Source organism: Manacus vitellinus, unplaced genomic scaffold (assembly GCF_001715985.3).
Source record: "Manacus vitellinus isolate BGI_N305 unplaced genomic scaffold, ASM171598v3 scaffold_38_pilon, whole genome shotgun sequence".
In the NCBI taxonomy this organism is placed as follows: Eukaryota; Metazoa; Chordata; class Aves; order Passeriformes; family Pipridae; genus Manacus; species Manacus vitellinus.
The window spans coordinates 6,439,046-6,461,075 of NW_021940526.1; the positions used below are offsets into that span (position 1 = coordinate 6,439,046).

General features: G+C 48.1%; 1 protein-coding gene across 2 annotated transcripts in view; it reads right to left on the bottom strand.

Moving 5' to 3' along the window:
• Positions 1-22,030, bottom strand: part of SPTBN1 (spectrin beta, non-erythrocytic 1) — an 81,162-nt gene that overhangs the window by 25,703 nt on the left and 33,429 nt on the right. For both annotated transcript variants that reach the window (XM_029961628.1, XM_008924842.3), the window contains exons 2-17: positions 21,124-21,275; positions 17,122-17,295; positions 16,471-16,562; positions 15,797-15,877; positions 14,952-15,067; positions 13,993-14,105; positions 13,179-13,366; positions 11,808-11,925; positions 10,823-10,981; positions 9,917-10,219; positions 9,004-9,157; positions 7,476-8,346; positions 7,215-7,349; positions 5,856-6,612; positions 5,422-5,624; positions 730-820 (exon numbers count right to left, since the gene is read on the bottom strand). In XM_029961628.1, coding sequence (XP_029817488.1) covers positions 730-820; positions 5,422-5,624; positions 5,856-6,612; positions 7,215-7,349; positions 7,476-8,346; positions 9,004-9,157; positions 9,917-10,219; positions 10,823-10,981; positions 11,808-11,925; positions 13,179-13,366; positions 13,993-14,105; positions 14,952-15,067; positions 15,797-15,877; positions 16,471-16,562; positions 17,122-17,295; positions 21,124-21,275 — 3,707 coding nt within the window. The remainder of the gene's footprint in view (positions 1-729; positions 821-5,421; positions 5,625-5,855; positions 6,613-7,214; positions 7,350-7,475; positions 8,347-9,003; positions 9,158-9,916; positions 10,220-10,822; positions 10,982-11,807; positions 11,926-13,178; positions 13,367-13,992; positions 14,106-14,951; positions 15,068-15,796; positions 15,878-16,470; positions 16,563-17,121; positions 17,296-21,123; positions 21,276-22,030) is intronic.

Sequence of the window (22,030 nt, forward strand, 5' to 3'; positions counted from 1 at the left end):
GGGCAAGCTCATGGCTGGCTTACGCAATGCAGGGACACAGACTGCACCCAGGCAACCACCCACAACACCACTGCCCAGTTCAGGAGAAAACCTCCCAGGAAAGGCTCTTTAACATCTGCCAGGACTGCAGGAAATAACCTGAACATTACTTGATTCATTCCTTGTGCTAGGATAAGAGTATTCCAAACCTTGAAATGTTGCCTTCGGTGTAAAGAGTCCACATAAATCATGGATACAGTTTCTTTTTTCAAATGTTATAATACTTAACCGTTTTAAACACATGAAAACTATCAGGTAAATCACACATTATAAATGACCCATCTTAATCCTGCTCCCCTCTTATTCCTAACCTCCTCTTCTTCTGACTAATGTTTGGGAGAAATCACTTGGAATCTCCTTCACCAGGCCACATACCCCTGTAGACAAAATTCTTATTAACTGCAGTACTAATTCCATCACATTCCACTGATTATAACTTATACCACAGCAGAAAATCTTCATTGCTTTTGGCAGTTTTCTATGTCTTTATCTCACATGACAAAAGAAATTCAGTTCACAAGAGGAACCAAGCATTTATTTTTGCAGGGTTTTTTATGTTTACTCCACACTAAATACTACTGGATGACTTGACTGCAAAATGCTGAACCTTCCAGTCCTCACAAAACATGGAGTGAATGCCCTTCTGCAGGACACAGCTTTGAGCAATAAAAGTGAAAGGACATGATTTACCTCTTGACAATCCTGAAGGAACTTTTGGAGGTCCCTGTTGTCCTTCAGTCTCATCAGAAGTTCACTGGCTGCTTCACGATTCTTCCTATGTCTGGTCACAAAAAGAAAAACAGCAGAGAAAAGAACTTGAAATAGGTATTACATGGAAAACTGTGGGTTTCTGAAGCCTCTTTGGGCCCCAGGTGCTGAGTAGTTTTGTAGTGTGTGTCCTCTGCTGCCTTTTAAAGGAGGACATTTTGGAGGCTCAGAGCTGTGTGTTATTTAATGGGCTTACTGAGGTTCAGCCTCTATTTGTTTTTGTGACCAGTTAAACACACAGAGAAAGTTTTGAAGTCAGCAGGGTTTCACAAGTTGTCATGGACAGAACTGGGACAGATCCTTGCAGCCCACAGGAACGTTCAGACTGTTTGCCAAAAACCATAAGAAAACTGTTTGCAAATAGCAACACTCAGGTGGGGTTGTGTGGCCCTTGCAGAGCGAGGACCTGCTGTAATGCTCTTTAGAACACTCCTCCAGCACCTCCCTGTCCTGCACAAAGCTGGGGGGGCTGCAGAGCCTTCCCAACCCTGTGTTTGACCAACAGCACACACAGCACCCCGGGGGGTTCTGCAAACAGAACCTTTATGCACCTTGGGACAGAGTGTTTAAGAGCAGACAGAATAAAATAAAAGGTTAGTCCAGAAGCCCTGGGTTTCATTCATCACTTGAAGGATGAGTCACGCTGATAATCCCAAAGGTCTTGGTGGGTTTTTCAAATGGAATGGGGCCTGGAGAGCTGATCCCAAGGTACCTCTGTGCATGTTTTTTTAAAAATTGCTTATCTGGAGTAGTTATCCTTGTCCTTTTATTATTTATGAGGAGATTTACATGGAAGAGACAGAGTAAAGAAGACAATTTTTATTTGTTCCTATTGCACTGTGCAGGGGTTTAAAGTGAAATATTGCTGCCATTTGTAATAAGATAAATAGGTAGTGAGATTTGGAAATTATTTTAGAGGGTGGCAATTTATAAGATGAGCTCAGCACATGCTGGCAAGAGCTAAATAAATCCGTGTTAGTGGAGATCTCCAGAGACTCCTGATGTTCCAGAGGACTATAAATTACACGGTGATGACAACAACTGGACTAGGATAGCACTTTCCCTGATCTACAGTAAGTCACCAGAGCCAGCTCTGTGGCACAAACTGAGTGACTTCAGAAACACAAGGAACACTTAGGGATACATCTGCTATAAAAGCAAAAGGTCTGTGGGCAGAGCAATAGGAGAAAACCCTTTGCAGGATTACAGTTTGCTTCTCTTTGGTCTCAAGAGTCCCCTGTGAATAACCAGGAGAGCAGGTCTCTGTAGCTGTAGGTCAGGAAAACGGACTTACAGACTGGATGGCAAGGAAGACACAAGTAACCATCAAAGCAAGAGCCTGGAGTCCAAGCCCAGGTGAGCCTGAAGTTTTGACAGAGTACAAAGGAAAAGACATGTAAGTTGTGCCTCAGGAGAAACCTCTCCAAGGCAGCAAACAACCCTGGGGTCCATCCCACTCCTCCTTGGCTGCACTTCCCATGCCTGGGCAAACCCAGTGCATTACTCAGGTCACTAAAATGAAGCAAAGAACTGCTGGGGTGATTTTATCATGATGATTTCATAGATCTAAGGCTAGATTACATTACAGGCTCTTGTACTCTGGAGAGGACACGAGAGATGAAGTTAGAAGGAGAACTTTCATGACACTTATTTGAATTAAGACTAAGTAGAGAAGTTGTTATGTTGAGAAACCTTGAGTTTAAAAAAACTAATAAAATTATCTCCCACAGAGTGTTGGAAACACTAATTCCAAGGACTTTGAAGGAAACCATGCAGGGATATCAAACAGAGGATGACATACCACAGCAAATATGAACTGTGGTGCTTAGAGTGATTTAACTGTAAAAGGTTGTTTTGCTGCCCAAGATGACCTGGAGTGAGACTGGACAAGGAGAGTTCTCTGAAGAACAGGGCTGAACTGTAACAAGGTAGAAGCATTTTGAGAATGGACACTGCTGGAACAGACAGGAATTCCTGTGTTTTCATCATTGACATTTTTTAGGTTCTTCTTCTCCAGGTTGCCTACATCTTAATATGATTAACTGCTTGCTCAAATATCCCCAAATTCTTTAAAAGAATTCACACTTAAGGTTGCCACTGACTGCTTCTTACTAATTTGTTGCAATAGTTTGTGGAAGAAAATCCTACACTTGCAGAGAAATTTGCTCTGCAGGCTCCCAATTATTTAGAATGACTTGGAATTTCCCTGCCTGTATCACACACATGACTTACACCCCAAGTGCAAGATCTGACACAAATTATTCCAAGAGCAGAGCAGCACAATTTGTCCCAGTGTCCCCATGCTGACTCCCAGAGGCCCCTGAAAATGCTGACAGAGCTGAAAACTGACAAAACCACTTGTGGTTTAACTGTAAAAGCCTTGTGGGTTCCAAAGCCTGTGCAGAAATAATAAATCCTGCACGTGGTGTGGATGTGAATGCAGCTGCCTGCTCACAGTACTGACATATATGCAAGGCAGCTTCAGCTCCTCTGGTTGTCCCAGCAAACAAGGGGCCCTCTCCCTTCTGAATGGGCAAGAACAAAAATTACTTCTGTTCTCTGCTGAGCAGAAAGTTGCACAAATACAAAAGTTGATGTCAAACAGGCCCAGATCACAACTGGTGCCAGATCTGCCGCTGTCTTTAAACTAAACCTCACTTGCAGAGTCAGGGAGGCCATGGGGCACATGGATTGGGGCAGTTCCCCAGCACTCCTGCAAGAGAGAACGGAGGAGAAAACACTCCAGAGCAGCAGAAGTGCCCAAAGCAGGGACAGTTGCACCGGGGAGACCAGCTTCTTTCCCAGCTGGAAAAGCTAGCAATAGCTGGATTCAAACCCATCTGCTCCTTCCCCCACCCTTCCTCCATGTCCTTATTCCCATTTATTCTTCCCTGTGAGCTGCACTAAAGCTGAAATGTTTCTCTCCTGTTGCACTCTCCTCTCCCTGGTGCCATCTGTACTTCCAGGGAAAGCACTCCAGGGCAGGGTGTCTGTGCTGCACCAAGGGACAGTGGGGTCTCCTCGGGTACAGTTGGAAGGCACGACTGTAAAACCCACTGAACAATACTGAAAACTACAAAGAGCTCCATGGGGGAAGTGTGGAGCCACTGCACATACTTGGACGTGTTTGTTTTGGTCCTTTGTTATACATCCAGGAGGAGCTGGGTCGGGAGAGCCACTTTTTGTAACAGCAAAGAGGCTTCCTTTGCCACCACTCCCACTGCACCCAGCCCCAAGGCTTTGTTCTCCAGGCTTATCAGCCTGACAGACTCGGGAGCAATCCCACGGATTTCCTGAAGAGCAGCCACCGGATGGTTTTTGCAGGCATGAATAGCTCTGGGATTGAGGAAACGCTTGGGAAAAAGGGGGCTCAAAGGAATACAGTCTCCAGGACTTGCTGGCCATTCCAAGGAGGAACTCCAGTCCATCCCACAGGGGTGCCTCAGGACAATGGGGACACAGGGGAGCAGCTGCACTGGGGGGACAGTCACAGGGGCAGGAACCTCCCTGCAGAGCACACAGGACACAGGTCTGTGTCCCACCACAGCCACCCCAGACAGGGCTGCAAGCAGCCGCTGACCTGTTGCTGTGACATCCTTGTAGTCCATCTTTTAATATTCCAAAAGCTGCAGAAAGAAGACACCTGACCAGAAGGCTGGGATCAAGCTCTCCTCATTTCACAAGTGGATGGGAAAACTTAGAGCAGAGCTGGAAGTCAGAGAGGGTAAATAAGGATAATTACTGTCCTAGCTGTCCCCTTGACTGCTTTCATATAATCTCCTCTTGCTGGCCTTTGCAGATGCTCCCTGGGGTCTGGAGTCAAGCTGGTTAGAGAATGGAAATGTGGGGAATCCTTGGGGTTGGGCTGTCAGAGGGCTCAAAGGAAGGGTCACCAGTAACACTGGACAGTTCACTGCTGTGTTCTGACACTCACAACGGAAAAGTGTCTTGAAAGAATGCACTTTTATCCTACCCAAAAGCAGAAAGAACATGAATCACAGCCATGAAAACTGAGCATTTGGGTTTCAAAGACAAAGGAACTCTTAATGTTCTATAGCATCCATGCCACAGCCAGAGAGAGAAGGCAAAATACTTGTTCCAGGCTGAAAGGCACATTTGTACCAGTGCTGCCTAATCTGATTGCAGAGGGGCCAGACAAGCTGGAAGAGGAGATCAAAGCTGAGGGTGGGGTGGATGCAATGCCAATCCCACTCCTGAAGAGCCACATTCCTCCTTCAGAGGAAGGACAGGAACAGCCAGGAGGGAGCAGAGGAAACCAAGGCTTGTGGAACCAGACACAGCTACTGCTACAGCTCCCACCACAGCACCAAGCCTGCTCTTACTCCAGAATTACATGGCACCCCTCAAACAGCCAAATCCTGGGCAGGAGCTCATTACCCAGCAAACCCCTAGGAAGTGAGAGAGGTATTATTTAATTAAGATTAGCCTGGGTTTGAAACACAGCAGTTCCTATTTTTCCACAGGACAAAAGAAATAGTCTGCAACAGACATTTTCTAGCTTTTCCTTTGCCTTTGGATCCTGGCAAAAGGGCATCTCTCAGAGAACAGAATTCAGTTACCAACAGCTACATTGTGCCATTGTTCTGACCTTACCTGTCATCAATAGAGTCCACTTTCTCCTGGATTTTATCAGAGTTAATGTTCCCATCACTAACGAGCCTCCTGCCAGTCTCCACAACTGCATTGATCTTCTCCTCATTGGCATCCATCGTGGTCATGAAATCCTCCTGCTTTTTAATGGCAGCCTCTGCTCCTTCCAAGGTGGTGGGCATCTCTGTGTGTGCCAGAACATACTCCTGGGATTACAGCAGAGATCAGAGAGGGAAAAGGGTTACACTCAGGCTGTGCTGCTGCTGCAACAACAGACTCAGCACTCATCTCCCAAGAACTGTTCCAAGTAAAACGCAGTTAAAAAAAGGCAATTTATCTATTTGTGGCTCTCCTGCCAAATGATTTTGTCTGCTAATTGCTTACAGTATACAGTGCCAACCTATAGGAATTAAGTCAGGTATATCTTGACCACTTGCCTGGTTATTAAGAAAGGCTTCTGCTTGCTTGGTGTCTCTGAGAAACAGCTGGTAGGCATGAGACTGGGAAAGGAGATTCTGCCTGTTCTCCCACATCTTGTGGAGCTCGTTCCATCCAGTGTCCAAGGCTTGCAGGCGCTGGCGTAGGAACATGTACTGAGCATCAGTTTGCCCCTGTGTCACCATCTCCCCCATGTCCCTCATCTTCTGATAATCTTCCTCGTAGTTGTTGATCTCGTTCTTAATGTTCTCGTGCTGGGTGAGCAGCTTCTCAGCCTCTGTCAGGGTGTTGGGCATGTCTTCGGACGCGATGGCAGTCTGTGTCCTGGAGAGCCACGACTGGAAGTCATCCAGGTCCCTCAGGAACTGCTGCAGCTTGCTCGCCTCTCCCAGGGACTCCTCCCGGTTCTTCAGGGTGGTCTTCATCTCCTCCCACACATCATTGATTTCTGCCAGCCGTGAGAGGATGGCCTGTGCCTGGTCGGGGTGCTCAGACTCCAGCTTCTCTGCCTCCTTCTGCAGGTCGCTGAGCTTGGCCTCGATGGCCACCAGGTCCCGCTCCATGCCCGTCAGCTTCCTCTGCAGGGCCATCACTCCTGCCAGGTCGTTACCCAGGTCCTGGGTGGACTCGATCACTTTGGTCTTTTCCCTGATCCAGGATTTGGTTTCATTACATTCGAGATGGTAGTTCTGGATGCTCAGAGCAGAGAGCAGAGCATCCTTCTTCCTATCCACCAGCTCTCTGAACTGGCTCCACCTGAAACGTGTGAGGAGAGAAGAGCAGAGAAACTGAGACTTGTGGGGAAGGGCTACGGCAACACTGCTCAGTGAGCAGTTGCTCCCCTCAGCTTGGTAAGTGTAACCCAGCTACTCATGGCTTTCCCAGTCCTTCCCACAGCATCAGTATTTTTAGCAAAGCAACCATTAACCAAGCTATAGTGAATATTAGTATGTGACAAGTACCAGCACACTGAGTGTCATTTCTCCTCAAGTGAAAAATTGCCAGTTACATCAATTTCTCACACTAAATGCACTCCCTTCGTTTACTGTGAAGCGAAAAACCAAGTGAGTTTACACAAAACTATATCGGTTTCTTTTCTTTCATATTCATTCCGGTCAATTCCCAGCTCTCAAATCAAGGCACTGACACACTCAGGGCCTGATTAAGTCAAGAGCAAAACCCCATCTGTTAATCAAATGTTTGAAAGGCACAGCTCCTTCCTTTTGAAGCACTTAGGGCCTACCTCGAAGACACTCTGGTATCAGTATATCTTAAAAAACACGTGTTAGAAACCCAAATGATGCCGCCGTACTTGTTCCAGGCAGTGTCATGTTCCTGAGCACGAGGCCTTGGCTCACCTGGTGTTGAGTTTATCTTGCTGGGCTTTGATCTTCTCGCCGGGGTGGCCGCTGTGCATCAGCTGCCTGGCGATCTGGTTCACGACGGCCACGCGGGACGCCTGGTTGTTCATTTCTGGTTCCAAGCTCTCAAACCTGGAGTCGGGGAAAACAAACAAACAAAACATCCCACAGCCATTAGGGAATCTGAGCCACAGGCAAGCTGGTGTAAAAAAAACTTCCACCCATATTTCCCTAACTTCCCGGTGAAGGCACTCTCACCTGTGCTGGATCACTTCCAGGTCCTCCAGCTTCTCTGGAATCTGCATGTTATTCAGCCACTTCTCCTTCTCGTCAATCCAAAGCTCACAAGCGTCTGCCTCACTGAACATCTTATAAAGAGCCAGGGTGTCCTGCAGGGCCTGCTTACGCAGCCGAGTGAGCTCAGCGACCTCTTTGTATCTCTCCTCGATTCCGGTCAACCTTCCCTGCACATCCGGGGATCCGGCGTGTTCCTGCGGCAGGGCCTTGGCCTGCTCGTGCAGCGAGTCGATGGTGGGCCGGTAGCTCGCAATCTCTTCAGCCACATCCTTGTGCTTCTTGACCAAGGACTGAGTGGAGTACTCGTCGTGGCCAACATCGTTGCTGGACACAATTTTGAGGATGTCCAACATCCACGCATCGATGTCGTCAGCGTCAGCCTGGAACTGGTGAAGCAGGGAGGCTTCCTCCAGGCGCTTCTTCCTAATGGCAGATAACTGCTCCAGGTTGGCCCACTGCTCCCGGATATCCTTAATTCTTTCTCTGATTTTCTCAGACCCAAAGTGCTCTTCCGCGATCATGTCTTCACCTTCTTTTATCGCCTGCTGGAAGTGGCCACTGCGGCCACTCATCTCGTCCTCAAACGCCTTATGTTTGCTCAGGAGTCGGACCACGCTGGTGAGATCCTTCCCGTAGTCATCAGATGACAGGATCTGCTCCTTCTCCCTGATCCAACCCTCCTCCTCGGCCATTTCCCAGAAGAACTTCCAGAGGCGCCGGGACTCCTCGAGGCGTGCCCGGCGCTCGGCCGCGAGCTGGCACAGCTCCTGGTAGCAGAACTCCATGTGGGCCACGCGGTCCCGGATCACCTGCGGGTCACACGGCTTGTACCCTGCTCGGACAGAGAGCACAGGTTAGAACCCAGGCTCGCTCGCTGCCAAACCCACAGCTGGGGCACACGTCGAGGCTGCAATTCCTGCTTGTTCCAGCTACAAAGTGTAGGCCAAAGAATCCATGGTTAGTCTCCTGAAAGGGAGTGTGAGCTGCTCAAGCTCCACCACACAATAGTACAGATCAGAAAACACTGTTCTTTGCCTAAAGACAAAAAACCCAAACCAAAATTCACCGAGTTCAGATTTATACCAGCTTCACACACAACTGCACAAAATGAGCATCATTTCCTCTAGTCAGTGACAATTCCTAGGGAATTGTTTCCTCTTGGCATAAACTGGGACACTGTCAGACTGGGCCCAACAACCTGTGTTGTTTGCCTCAGGAACACAGAATGGGGAACTCCGGTGATCTCTACAAAGCCAGGGCAGCTGCTGAGGAGGGTGACATGCCATGCAAAGCACCAGGCCACACTCAGCTCCTAAGCAGGTTCCTGGGCCAATAAATCATTGACAAGGGAAGTACAGCAGGAACTACTGAAGCTGGACTCTCCGATTCCAGGGGGGAATTTCACCCAACCTATCCTGCAGAGCTAACGAGCCCTGCAGCTAATCTCACAGGTAATTAACACACAGAAGGGCGTGTGGCTGCTGGTTACCTTCTCCATCGGTGGCAAACTTCTGAGCAGAGGCATTGACCCCTCTCACTCTCTCAGCCTGGATGGCAATGTCAGCCTCCACCAGGGCGTGTTTCTGCAGCAGGTCTTCAACTCCCAGCAAATGTTTGCCGTAGTCTTGGGACAGCAGAAGCACCTGATCAAAATGTAAAGAATAAGTGAAATGGGCTGAAGGCCTTAAGCTGTTTGTTTCTTCCTGACTCCAGGTTCTCTGTTGGTGCATTAAAGACATCAATTCCAAATGTAGAGAGACGAGGCTGACAGGAATTTGGGCCAATATTTTTAAAATCACTGGCAACCATGAAGAAGTTGCCTGCTCTTTAATGAGTTTTAAGTCTGGAATGATGGGAGGCTGAGTTAGCTCAGCAGGACCAAGGAGCAGCACTGGGCCCAGGTGCTGTGGGCTCCCACTGAGCTACACACAGCTTTCTTTCCTTCAACAGCTTCCAAGTTCTGCTGGCTGATGGACAAGTCATGGTCCTTTCCCTTCCCAAATCCCACGAGAACAGACAGGAAGAAATTCATGCTTTTTAAAGCACAGGGGTGAAGAGGTGACTTGTTCCCCATGTAAATTGTGATGAAGAGAGATGATTTAATTCCCTTTCACCAAACCTGTCCTCTTTACCCAGGCACTGTGACCAAAGCCTGTGGCCCTTATGAGACAGACCTGAAGATGGAAAGTGGCTTTTTATAGGAGTGAACTTGTTCTTTTTCCTTGCTTGTTTTTAATCTTTAACAAATCATCATAAGGAATTTGTTTCTTAGGAAGGAATTTGGATCTTCTGTGTTTGCCTATGAAACCAGAGGGGCAAAATGAATCTTAAAGCTTGACCAAACAGGACACATCCACCTCTGGACAATATTTGGTCTATGTGCTCCAACGGGTCCCACCCACCTTCATCTCGTCCATCCAGTCCATAATGTACAGCATTTCCTGGAAAATCTTCTGCAGGCCGAGGTTCATCTCGAGCCGCTGCCTGCGCGCGCGGAGCAGCTCCAGGAGGTACTCCCAGAGGCGGATGACGTTGTCCTTCCTGGCGGTGATGCGCTTGATGTCGTGGTAGTTCTCGGTCTCCAGCTCCTTGGCCACGGCCACCACGGCCTGGACGCGCTCCTCGTAGGCCGCGATGTCCGTCTCGATGGCCTCGTGCTTCTTCGTGGCAGCCTCGACCGCCGGCAGGTCGAAGCCAAAGTTGTCCTGCAAAGACAGAGGCACCTCTTCAGGGGTGGCTGCTGAGGAGAGGAGCCCCACTGCTCAACCCCTGACAGCAGTGCTGACTGTGCACAGTGCACCTGTGAGCAAAGCTGGCATCTCAAAATGGCCCAAGAAGTCTTTAATAAAACAAGAGGCACCTCTGATAACAGAGAGCCACTGATAAAATCAGAGATATCAGTCACTGCTGGAGAAAGAATCACATGGCCATCAGGATTAGGCTGGGGTTTTGGATATTAAAAAATTCAATTAATTCCTGGGCTAATTTCACTGAATTCACCAAAACACTCAGATAAAGAAAATCTTGACTGTGGGTAGTTATTTCCTCCTCAAATCTCCTGAGCACAGGCTGATAGGTCCAGGGAAGGGGTATCCCCAATGCATTAGAGACAGGACCTACAGTACCCTGATAGATCCAGGGAAGGGGTATCCCCAATGCATTAAAGACAGGACCTACAGTACACACACACATGCACTATCTAAACACCAGAAACAAACACACACATATGTAGATTCAGTCAAACACGGGGCAAGAACTGTGCCCTCTAATTGCTGTAACCAGTCCCCCAGAACCCCTGAGAGCAGCACCTGGGACACGAGGCGCTGGTTCTCGCTCAGCCAGGTCTCCCTCATGGCTGCCTTGCGATCGAATCTCCGTGCCAGTTGTTCCAGTTTCTCTTGTCTGATGAGCTCATTTCGCAGTGCCAGTTCTCTTTCATGTTCAGCTTTTTCCAGTCTTTCCCAGGCCTGGAGACGTGGGGAAAAAACACGCGTCTTCTAAACACACATTCTTCTAAGTTATGATAAATCTCATCTCTTTTGCATGGAACCAGGACTGAAGTCACCACAGGCAACTTTCACCAAACTGGCTCATTAAGTTATAAGCCAACAAATCCGGTTTGCTCTGGCTACAAAACACCTTGTTTGCTCATATAAGCACATGACTTCAATCTGTTCTCAATTTAGTCAGTCATTTTCTGAGCAAGGGCTGTAAGAGTTGTTTATCTCAGATGCATTTTCTCTGGTTCTTTCTTTGCCTGAGCAAACCACTGGCTTGAATGTGTAAGAAAGCATTTGTTTAAAAAAAAATAAAATCTCCTGAGCATTACTGCCAAACAAGCAGATTCTATCTTCCTCCTTTAGGGAATGGGAATTAGAGATTTATGGCCTCTCACCTCTAAAATCAACATACAATTGTTCTTTATTACATCCAGTTTGGAAAAAAAAAACAGCTGCAGAATTCGGTTATTTTTGGTGCTTACGAGTCCTTTTTCCCCCAAAGCCAGATGTTATTCACACGCACGACAGAGATATTACAGAAATCAGAAGTCTTAGAAGCATGTGGGAAGTCAGCTAATCACCTTTCAGATCTTCTTACAGAGACAACAGAAATACCCTCAATTAAACACAAACTAAATCTTCTAAATCCGAACAGATGTGAAACTGCCTGAAACACAAGTATTTTGGGCATTCCTCCTGCAACCAGGAGAGCTGTGCAGGCTGCTGCTCCCTTGATGAGGCCACAGAAGACAACAAAACCCTGAGTCCCCCAGGAGAGGCTGGCTCTGGTTACCTTGTTAATGTCAGAGATGAGTTTGCCCTCCCTTGGCATGTACACTTTCTGATTGTTGGCTCTCATTTTGCTTTGGATGGTAAAAAGCAGCACTTCCAGGTTTCCTTTTTCTGTAAATCTAAACAAAGTTTTGCAAAAGAATTGAGTCACAATCAAGCTTTCATTGCTACTAAACTGTAATCATAGAAACACAGAGTCACAGAATGCTTTGGGCTGGAAGGGACCTTAAAGCCCATTCAGTGCCACTCCCTGTCATGGGCAGGGACACCTTCACTAGCCCAGGTTGCTCCAAGCTCCATCCAACCCAGCCTTGGACACTCCCAGGGATGGGGCAGCCACAGCTTCTCTGGGCAACCTGTGCCAGGGCCTCCCCACCCTCTCAGAGAGGCACTTCTATAACACACTGAATACAGTCAACTATAATAAACTGTAATAAAGAGCTTCTTTAAAATGTTGACATGAAGAGTGGAGCATTCAGATAAACACCTCCATCTTCTGTGGAAGCTGGAAGCAATGGAAATAGCCCACACTTCCCCTGGAGCCACTTGGGTCAGACAGCAAAAGCAACCCCACAGAAGTCAGTTGTCTGAGTGTTTGGATTTAAAACCCCTTGGGGGACAGAAAACTGCATTTTCTTTATTCCAGTACGTGCCTTGCCCTAGTTCACTCCATCAGCACAAGAAATGGAAGTTTTATTTAAAGCCCACTGCAGTCACTAAACTCTTCCCACTGTTTTCCCTGACTTGTATGCCTGGGAAATAAACAAACTCCATAAGCACCAGGGAATACTCTGCAATTTTAGAAGACGTCTGGATACTCTGTCATGTTTTGGGTTGTGATTATTATCCATTAGAACTTATATTAGACAAAAATAAATAGATCTGATATCATGATGCTAAAAGAAGCTTTCTCAAAATAAGTTGCAGTTTTGTTTGTATCAGTTTTAGTAAGCAGGGTTGTTTTACAAAGCCAGACACGCTTCCCCTTGATTTTGGATAAGCAGTGGGGATCTTTTAATAGCACTGTATTGGTATCACACACTGCTATTAAAAGCACGAGTGGTGATATTACTGTACTGCCACACTGTGCTATTACCACTCATGTGATAAGTAAGACAGGCATCTGAGAGCAGGGACAGCTTCCAGGACTCCCAGCTCCTGCAGGAGACACACTTTTCTCCTCGCTGTTGTCAGTGCCTGCACACTGAACAGCACGAAACAAACAGGCCCCGAGTACCGTCAGTGAGCACCGATCAGAAAATAAACCCTTCAGCACCACGAGGGTGACTGGGGTGTGTTTGTTTGCAAAGAAACCCCCGGCTGACTAAACCCGACAAGCGCAGAGCTCGGCCCAGGCCGGGCCCAGACTGACTTGGGCGGTTTCTCCACGGTGCGGTAGGTGTTGAAGGCCTGCAGCTGCTGCTGCACCCCCACCAGGGAGTTGGCGAACTTGCGGTTGTTGAGGATGATGATGGTCTGCTCGATCCACTCCAGCAGGTCGGAGGCCAGCGACTCGTACTTCTCGATCATCTTCTCCGTTTCGATGGCGTTGTCGAGCACCTGCACGAGCACAACACCCCGTCAGTCCCCAGGGCACTGAGTCCCCAGGGCACTGAGTCCCCAGGGCAGTGCTCCTCAGGCACTCACATCCCACCAGCCACACCAAAGAGGCTGCTGGGAGACCTGGGCTCTGAGTCAGAGCACTGAGTGCCACGGGGATGGCATCCCTGAGGAATGGGAGCATTTTGCAGCAGTGAATTCCCATGATCCCATGGCAACAGCGGGGCAGAGCTTAAAAAGGGTTCATGGTCACTCTGCCAGCTGGAAGGGTGGGGGTAATGTCACCAAAGGGCACAGAGGGACTGCACGTGTTTGAAATGAGGGACTTCTCTGGGCTCCAGAAGGGACAGAGGACCCGGAAGGTGAGGAGCAGTTAATGAGAAAGGAAAAGCAGCAACGATGCAAAATTAACAAGCAAAAATAAAACACCAGCCAAGTGTTTTCTAAGGTGAGGCAGCTGGAAATTAACTACTCCTCACAGTCATGTGGGAATATTGAACAGTCAAAACATGTTCAAAAGCAAAACTAAAAACTACCATGGAGTGGTCTCCTCAAAAACTAACACCCAAAAAACCCCAGCAATATTTTGCCTGCTTTGCAACAATTTATAATTTAAACTTGCAAACCTTGCCGATCCGTTTTCCTTCAACAGCTAAAGCTTTCATCTTGGAGAAGTAGTGGTAATAGGTCACCACATAGGTGATGATTGACTTTTCATCAGGGTGATCAACACTGATATCTGCAAACCAAACAAGAGTTATGTCAGCGTGCTGAGGGTGCAGGGGTTACACCACCAGAGCTCACAGTGCACCAAGGAGGTGCTGGGCAGTCAGACATCGGGCAGTGTCAGGTTTGTCTCCTCATCAGAAATAAACTGAGCAGCTTTAGACTGGTTCTGGACAGGACTGAACTCTGTCACTAAGTGCAGCTTTAGCCCTGTGGGTTAGTGTGGACTGGGGCTAAAGCATGGGGCCTTTGGGCCCTACAGTCAGACTGTGCCACAGCTTGGGCACGGCCAAATTACTCCTCTGGTGCCTGTGTGAGTTGACAGAACTACTGTTAACTGAGAACTTCAGTGCTCTGTCAGCATTTGGAGACAGGAATTCAAACCTAATGGTTTGTCTGTCCAGGCAAATCCAAGAGATACAGATGGAAAACAAAATATTTCCTCTCCTGCAGCAATTCTGAGGCCCTGGGAAACAGGCAAGAAGAAACTCACCCAAACACATGACCTGTGCCCTGTGACAGGAAAGGTGCTTGTCCCAGCAGTGAGCACACACTGCCATGGAAGCAGGGGCTGAGATCCCTCTGCTTCTCAGAGCAGATCAGAGGGATGCCCCTGACTGCAATGACTTTAGGGATACATGGCCAGGATTAAGGGCTCTTGTGCTCCTGCTGCTCAGTTTTCTGCAGGAGACACCCTGCATTCCTTCCCTCCCTCCCTGGCTGTATCACCAGGTGAGTCAGCAGCACCCAGCTGCTCTGGAGCACAAAAAGCTATCACAGAGATGTGCTCTGACAAGGAGGGGTGGGAAAAAAGAGCCCACAAAGAGCCCTGAAGTGCTGAAACTGCAGCAGTTCTTACCCTCGGGGTCCAGGAGCTTGGTAAGACCAAGGTGTTGCTCTGCAAGGTTAAAAGCATTCTGCAGATTGTAGTGTGCATTTGATTTCTTCAGCTTGTCAAAATCAATCAGATCAGGCCTAGACGGGATGGAAAATTCTTTTAGATTTCCCAAAGCACAGTGCAGCCACCCTCAAATGAACTAACTAACATGTCCAACCCCCAGCAACCTGGCCAAGCTTTCACGTGCCCCTCAGCCCTGTGCATTTGCAGGGCAGTGTGAAAGGAATGGAGCAATGCCCAGCACACGGCACGGCAGGACCCAGCCATGGGAAGGAACAGAGGAGAGCTAAACAGCAGGGAAGGTCACTCTGGAGAGGAAAGAACTAAGTTGTGGTCACGAGTGTCTCCTCCTGGCCATGGAAGCGTGAGAGCCGTCTGGATCACTCCTCCTCAGCTTGCCATGGGCACCATCCCCAGCCATGCCAGCACAGCCCACACCTGCCATCCTTGTGCAGGGATTCCCTTCCCCTCCAGGCTACTGTGTGTGTGTGGTTTCCCCCTCCCACCCCAAATTCTAGGCAACCAGAGCTGGTCACGGGTTCCTCACTAAGATACAAGAACCAAACCAAACCCGAATAATCAGGGGTGTAATTTATTCTCCTGAAACCAAACACAACCTGTTTTGACTTGTGATGTGAGAAGCTGCTGCCCAGCTGAGCTCACAGTGACCACAAGGGCTGTAAAGCCCAAAGCAAGGTGAGTTGCTGTAGAACTCTCAGCAATTCCTCAGCTTCCTCCTCTTCAGGGATTTGAAGCTCAAGCTGAGAGGTGACTGCAAAGCCAGGGCAGAGCCTCACCCCACGTACCTGTGCTTGTGTATCAGTGCATTGAAAGCCATCCCGTCCCTCCAGCTCGTTGTGAAGTTGTGGATGTTGACGTTGGGGTAACTGGCAGAACAAAAACCAGGAGAGTGTGATCAGTACAGCAGCCCCACTGCAGCAGGGGATACCCAGCAAACATCACTGGGTTGGTGAGCTGGCTATTTTGCACGTCTCCAAAAATTTCAGGCTGCTCATGGATCACTTTCATGAGAGTTCTTGGAAGAAGAAGATGAAGTACCACTTGAATAATGCTGGAGTGTCCCATATCAACACAGGGACATCCAGGTTCAATGGAAGAAACACAATGAATTCCTACAAACGGATATTTAAATTTTCAAGAAGGATACTGTCAGAGAAATATTCCCATATATATGGGAAGAGGGGAAAGTTGGTGGCAAACATCTGAAGCATCGTTAATTCTTCAGAATAGGGTGAAAAAGTCAGCATATTACTATATATACTCATGGATTATCAGATTTGTATGTTTATCTCTCAGCACTAATATCAGAAATTCAGAATTTCTAACTTAGAAACATCAATTCGCTTCTCTTGGCTGAATCCACTTAAGGAGAGATATTTGTTTGCCCATTTAAAATTATTTCAATGAAAACTCAAAATGCTGTAAGAGCTTTGGAAATAATCACTTAATCCACACTCACCCAGCTGTTTTCATCTGGCACCACAAAAGCAAAGCATCTTTAGCAGATTTCTTCTCTTTGTTGTCCTCAGTTTCAACACTGATATCCTGGATCTAAAATGAACATAGAAGTTTTCAATATTTCTCTGAGAGACCATATGAGATGAAAAAAACACTGAGAAACACCAAAGTTAACGTTATTAAATATTTATTACTATGTTATTCATTATAAATTACATATTTAGCATATGTATTTATTATTCTTTCTGCAAAAGGACTTTCCAGCCTTTTTTAACTGTGAGCAAAGACCAATATGCTGGAAAACAAGAGATGTCAGCCTTTAGCTGGGACACTAAAGTAATTCCTTAATCCTGCCAGTGCCAAGTCAGCCAGGGTATGGATAACCCCATGGAGGTGGGTCCAGGGAAGAGGGCTGTGACTGGAGCTTCATGTTCATTAGGGATTTAGAAATAAAGCCACGTGCCTTTGCACACAGGAAACTCCCACTGCACATCAGCAGCTCCACAAGGACTAATTTATCCTGAGGTACCCAAACACTTCCCACCCCATCCTGGGAGAGCAGCTGGGTGCACTCTGCTCCTTCCTGGAGTGTTCCTAACGAGGCTGGAAAGCACAGCCAGACGTGTGTGTGTGTGCATGCACACAGCCTTACCTGGAACCTCAGGATAATGGTCCAAATAAGGCCCAGAGTCAGCCTGTGATTCCCATCCACAATATCATGAGATCCCATGTTTTCTAGGTGCACTCTTTGCTCTTTCAGGAACTGGAGGGCTTTATCCACGTTCTCCAGGCAGTGGATGCGCATCCTTCCTTTAGTTGGTTTAGGCTGGAAGGAAAAAGGAAACATAAACACCATGTTCTGCACTTCCAGACAGCAACACTGTTTGCATTTGTACTTCAAATTCCACGGACAAAACGGCTCCTTGCATCTTCCAGCCCCTTTGCACCAGGATAATGGCAGCACGAGTCAAACCCATGGTGGAAAAGCCAACACATGGCACCAGTTTCATCTGCCTTTCAGAGAACTTTGCCCTCTTATTTCCCTCATCTTTCCTGTCTGGGATATTCCCTCACTAGCTGCAAGAGAAATTATTCTGTTCACATCATGCCACACCTGTTACATTTTCCCAAGTACAAGTTCTTCCACACTAAAAGATAAGATTCTGCAAAGATAAAGATAAAGAACAATAAGCCACTCAATAAAACTCCTCAAGCAAGAAGTGGCATTGCCTTTTTTTTTTTGTCAGTAAATAGGATAAATAGTAAGAAAATAACAGACATTTATTCCAAAAACTTTCTTTATAGGAAGAAAAAAGTAAAAATACTAATTAAAAAATCAGCTACACCAACATAACACGATTTCATGAAGGCCCAGTGCAACTGAAAAAAGCAGTGAATACATTAACAGCCTGCAGAAATCTGCTGCAAACCTGAATAAAATTAAAGGCACTTTGTTCTGCAGATGAGGATTACAGCTGAAGAGCCTGTTCAGTGCTTACTGGGATGTCACCAAAGGTACTCAGCCAAACAACTAATCAGCATAATTTCCTTGTTTTCTGCAGTGAAAGTAATTAACCGGCCATGGAAATAGCCCAGGCAAAATCCTCACCCCAGCCTGCACTGAAGGGAAGAGTTTGAGCCACAGCCATGGAACAGTCCCTAGAAACACAGCCCGTGCCACAGGGATGGTGCAGAGAGAGTCACCCACAGCTCCCAGCAAGGCGACAATTCCCAGGAGCTGCCACTGCTGTGGGGTACCAATGTCCCTGCAAAGAGGCCCTGCTTGGATGTGCACCCTGTGCACACACCACCCACCCCCACACTGCCAGCACAGGGCCCAGCAGCAGGACTGAGCAGGGCCCATCCGGATCCAGCCTCTCACTGCACCACCCATCACCCGGCAGGGGGATAAGCTGGCCCCCAGCTCTGCCTGCACCTTACAAAACACAGGCAGGGAGGCTGTTGCAGGCGGGAGGGAGGGCGGAGGCCTGGCTGCACCCAGGGCTCACCCCAGCCCCGTGCCACGCCCGGAGCCGGGAGCGGCTCGGCAGGCGGGCTCACCCTCACAAGGACGTGCCCAGCCCTCAGCAAGGACTGTGCCTGTGGCCAGTTCCCAGCAGCGGTGGCACATCTGGGCCTGTCCCTGCCTTAACACGGCCTTGCTCAGCTCCAGAGGCAGGAGCTGCACTGCCTCTAACGCTCACACCGCTGAGCAGAAAGAAAACGGCTTGAGCAGCTCCCCCCGTGCCCTCAGGAGCTCCAGCACCGCTGTGGCAGAGCCAGGGCCATTCACAAGACATGTTTTATTTAGAGGAAGAGGCGTCTGAGTCTGGTTTGTGCAAGGTGTGGCTGTGCTTGCCACACTGCCCTGCACAGCCTCAGGATGAGACAGTGAGACATAACTTGCACAGTTACTGGGCTGCACAGCTCCAGGTACTGAGCAGAGGGAAAGGAGGCACCTAAACCCAGTCTGCACACACATATTACAGGAAAACTGGTTTTACATCAAACCCCTTCCCCTTTCCAAGGGAAAATGTGACAGAACTCACTAGAGAGAACGTGCTTAAATGGTTTGACCTTTGAGCATCCAGGAATTGTAAGGAATTTACTAATCCTTTATTTAGTTATGGAAGAAACTGAGCTAAATGCTTAATCTTATGCTGAAAACAATTCCCAGCTTTATTTTTCTGTCTGGGAGAAGCTGGTGAACAGTGTGTGCAAACCAAATCACAGCTGTCCTTTCATGCAGGCTGGATCCTTCCCCACTGTGCTCAGAGACCATGGCATGCCATCAGCTTCTCTCAAATACTGTGCTGCACAGAGGACCTTGTGTAGGAAGGTCTGGGCTAAACACTAAGATTAGGAATCAAGCTTAGCAAAGTCAAGAAGATGCAGGTGTTGTCCTTACTGGATGCTCTCACTTTGAGTTTCCCCAACACACCCCCAAGGCTCTGGGTTTTCATCAATAAGGATCACAACAGCTTTTGAAAAATGCAGGGTTGAGGCTGGAGGTCTTAGAGAGAGCAAAGAGCAGCCCTGCTTCCCTGATCAGCACCCTAAATCCCAGAGTGCTCCATAGGAATATGATTCCAGCTCCAGAATCTGAATCCCAGTTTCAAAAGTGAGGAAGCAATTCCTGTTTCTACCACTGCACCAGTTAACATACCATATTAAAATACTTATGGAGGTTAGTTTCTGCTTTCTTAGCATTTAACGTTTCTTGATTTTAAGCTTTCTGCATTTTAGGCTTTCTGCCTTTAGATTTCTCTTGGTGGCCGTGGAGATGTCAGAACTTAAGCAATACCCACTAAAATAAATTCCAAAAGAGTGAAGAACATCAGCAAGTGGCTGCTGTGCCGATCCTCCTGGAATACTTGTGGTGTGTGTAATTGTCTCAAGGTTCAGTGCATTGCAGAGGAAGGTGTGGTGGAATGTCCTGTTCAAACAGAGCCTGCTGTCCTCCAGCCCCAGATAAGGATGCTGCAAAGGGAATTTGTGCTGGTGTGGCAGCTGCCAGTGTGATAGCAAACCATGGTGCAAGTGCCCCCTCCCCACCCTGGTCTGCATTTCCCAAAAGCTGGAGTGACAAATGCCAATGAATGGTGCCACCACAGTGCCAGGACTGCTCTGAGCTTCCTCTGTGCCACTGCCAGGCAGAGCCTGCAGGCAGGCAGGGACACCTCAGCAGAGCTGGCACAGCTGCTGCCCCAACCCTCCCCTCGCGGGGCACGTTGGTCTGGGTTATCCCTTGAGCAAACAGCTGCTGCCTGCAGGGAGCACGTCAAACCCAACACCTGGCAGAGAGCAAGGGCTGGGAGCAAACTGCAGCTGGCAAACCCAGGAGTTACCTCCGCCCACACAGGCACTTCTGTGCCCCCCAGAGCTGCCTGGCCCTCACAGATGCACTCAGAGCTGCCTGGCCCTCACAGATGCACTCAGAAAGCTCCTCCCTTGCCTCGCCACGCACACACTACACTGGCCATATGTTCAACTCATTAAGCAGAGTCTTAAGCCATGGAGCTCCACTAATAGGAGAGCTTGATGACAAGTGATTACACAGCTGCAGCCCCACGTAGCCCTGGGTCTTAGCTACAGACCCGTATTTCTTTGAAAAGATTGCAGTAAATTAGGCAGTTAAGAGCATGGCCATCATTTCAGGAACTGAGGGAAAAACGGATACCCTGCTGTTCCCTGACACCCAGTCTGCACTCCAGGGTCTCTCTCACTCCCACCCCCCTGTGCTGGTACCAGGGGTGTCTCAGCACACCCAAAGGAAGAGTTTCACCCATGCATTTCAATTCATTTTAGATATCCCCCTAACTAAAGAGAGCCCAAGCTCTGAGCACAATCCAGTGCTCTGTGCCTGGCAGACTGGGGAGCAGGGAACTTGCTGCTGGAAGCACTCAGCAGCTTACCAGCAAAGAACCTTTGAAGAAGACTGCCTTTGATTCCCACCAAAACCAGTAGGAAGATATTCTAATGGTGTCTGGATCCAGCTGAAGCAATAGAGCTCTTTTTTCTCCTTTCAAGTGTAAAAAGACATTTGCAGTGCTGAACCCTCAGTACTCGGTTTTGCTGCACTCGAGTGGAGCCAAGGACTCACCAAAAGCCCACCCCAAACCAAAACCCACAATGGACACGAACAGACACTCACAAGTCTCTCTCCTGAGAGAACTTCCAGCAGTTTGATGAGCATCCTTCCATCCCGAAGGTCAGTGTACAGGTCTGTAATCCGGCAGGACACACGTGCCAAGTGGGAGTTCACCCACTTGGTGAAGGTCTTCTTCTGAACTGCCTCACGTTCATCTGTGGGGAAAACACAACGTTACTCCCAATAAATCACAGTTCATGGAGCTACGTGAGGATGTGGTGTTCAAACAACTCATATTAAATGTAAGGTATGGCTTGTCTTCTTGGGAGAATCATTGGTGAAATTCAGACTTTCCACTGGAAACCCACCTTTCCTCACCTGCTGAGTTCACCTGCTCTGCAATGTGCAAACAAACCCACAATGGATCCCCAGATACCACAAGTCACTTTGGATTAAGGCAGGTACAAAAGAGAGCAGAGACCAAAGCTTCCCCCTGATTTTTTCCTTCCTCATGACAATATTTATTTGCAGAGTCAACACTGGTAACTGTATTTACACAATGTCAAGATGAACTTTTCCATAACTGCATGCCTGACGGGGACTTGCATTAATTTAAAGCCATAGAAAAATGGATTCTTTCCACCTTCCCTTCCCAGTCTTTCACAACTGTTTATACAGGAAAACATTGGCTGAGAGCTCCCTCACTGCACAGGCTCGCTGCAGTCCACATTAATTCACAAACTCCTACCCAGCCATCTGCCAAGCCCAGAACTCTCAGACAGAAGCATTATACATCTCCGTGGTTAAATTCTTTTGCCAAGGGCTTTGGATGAAGCCCTTCCCTGTCAGCCAAAAGTCATTTCACTGAGCTGGGAACTACTACAGACCGCATTTGTCAAAACACAGGTGCTCAGGCTCTGGAATCCACAGCTAGATGTATGAATGGAAGTGCTCTGCTTTCCCAAGCAGA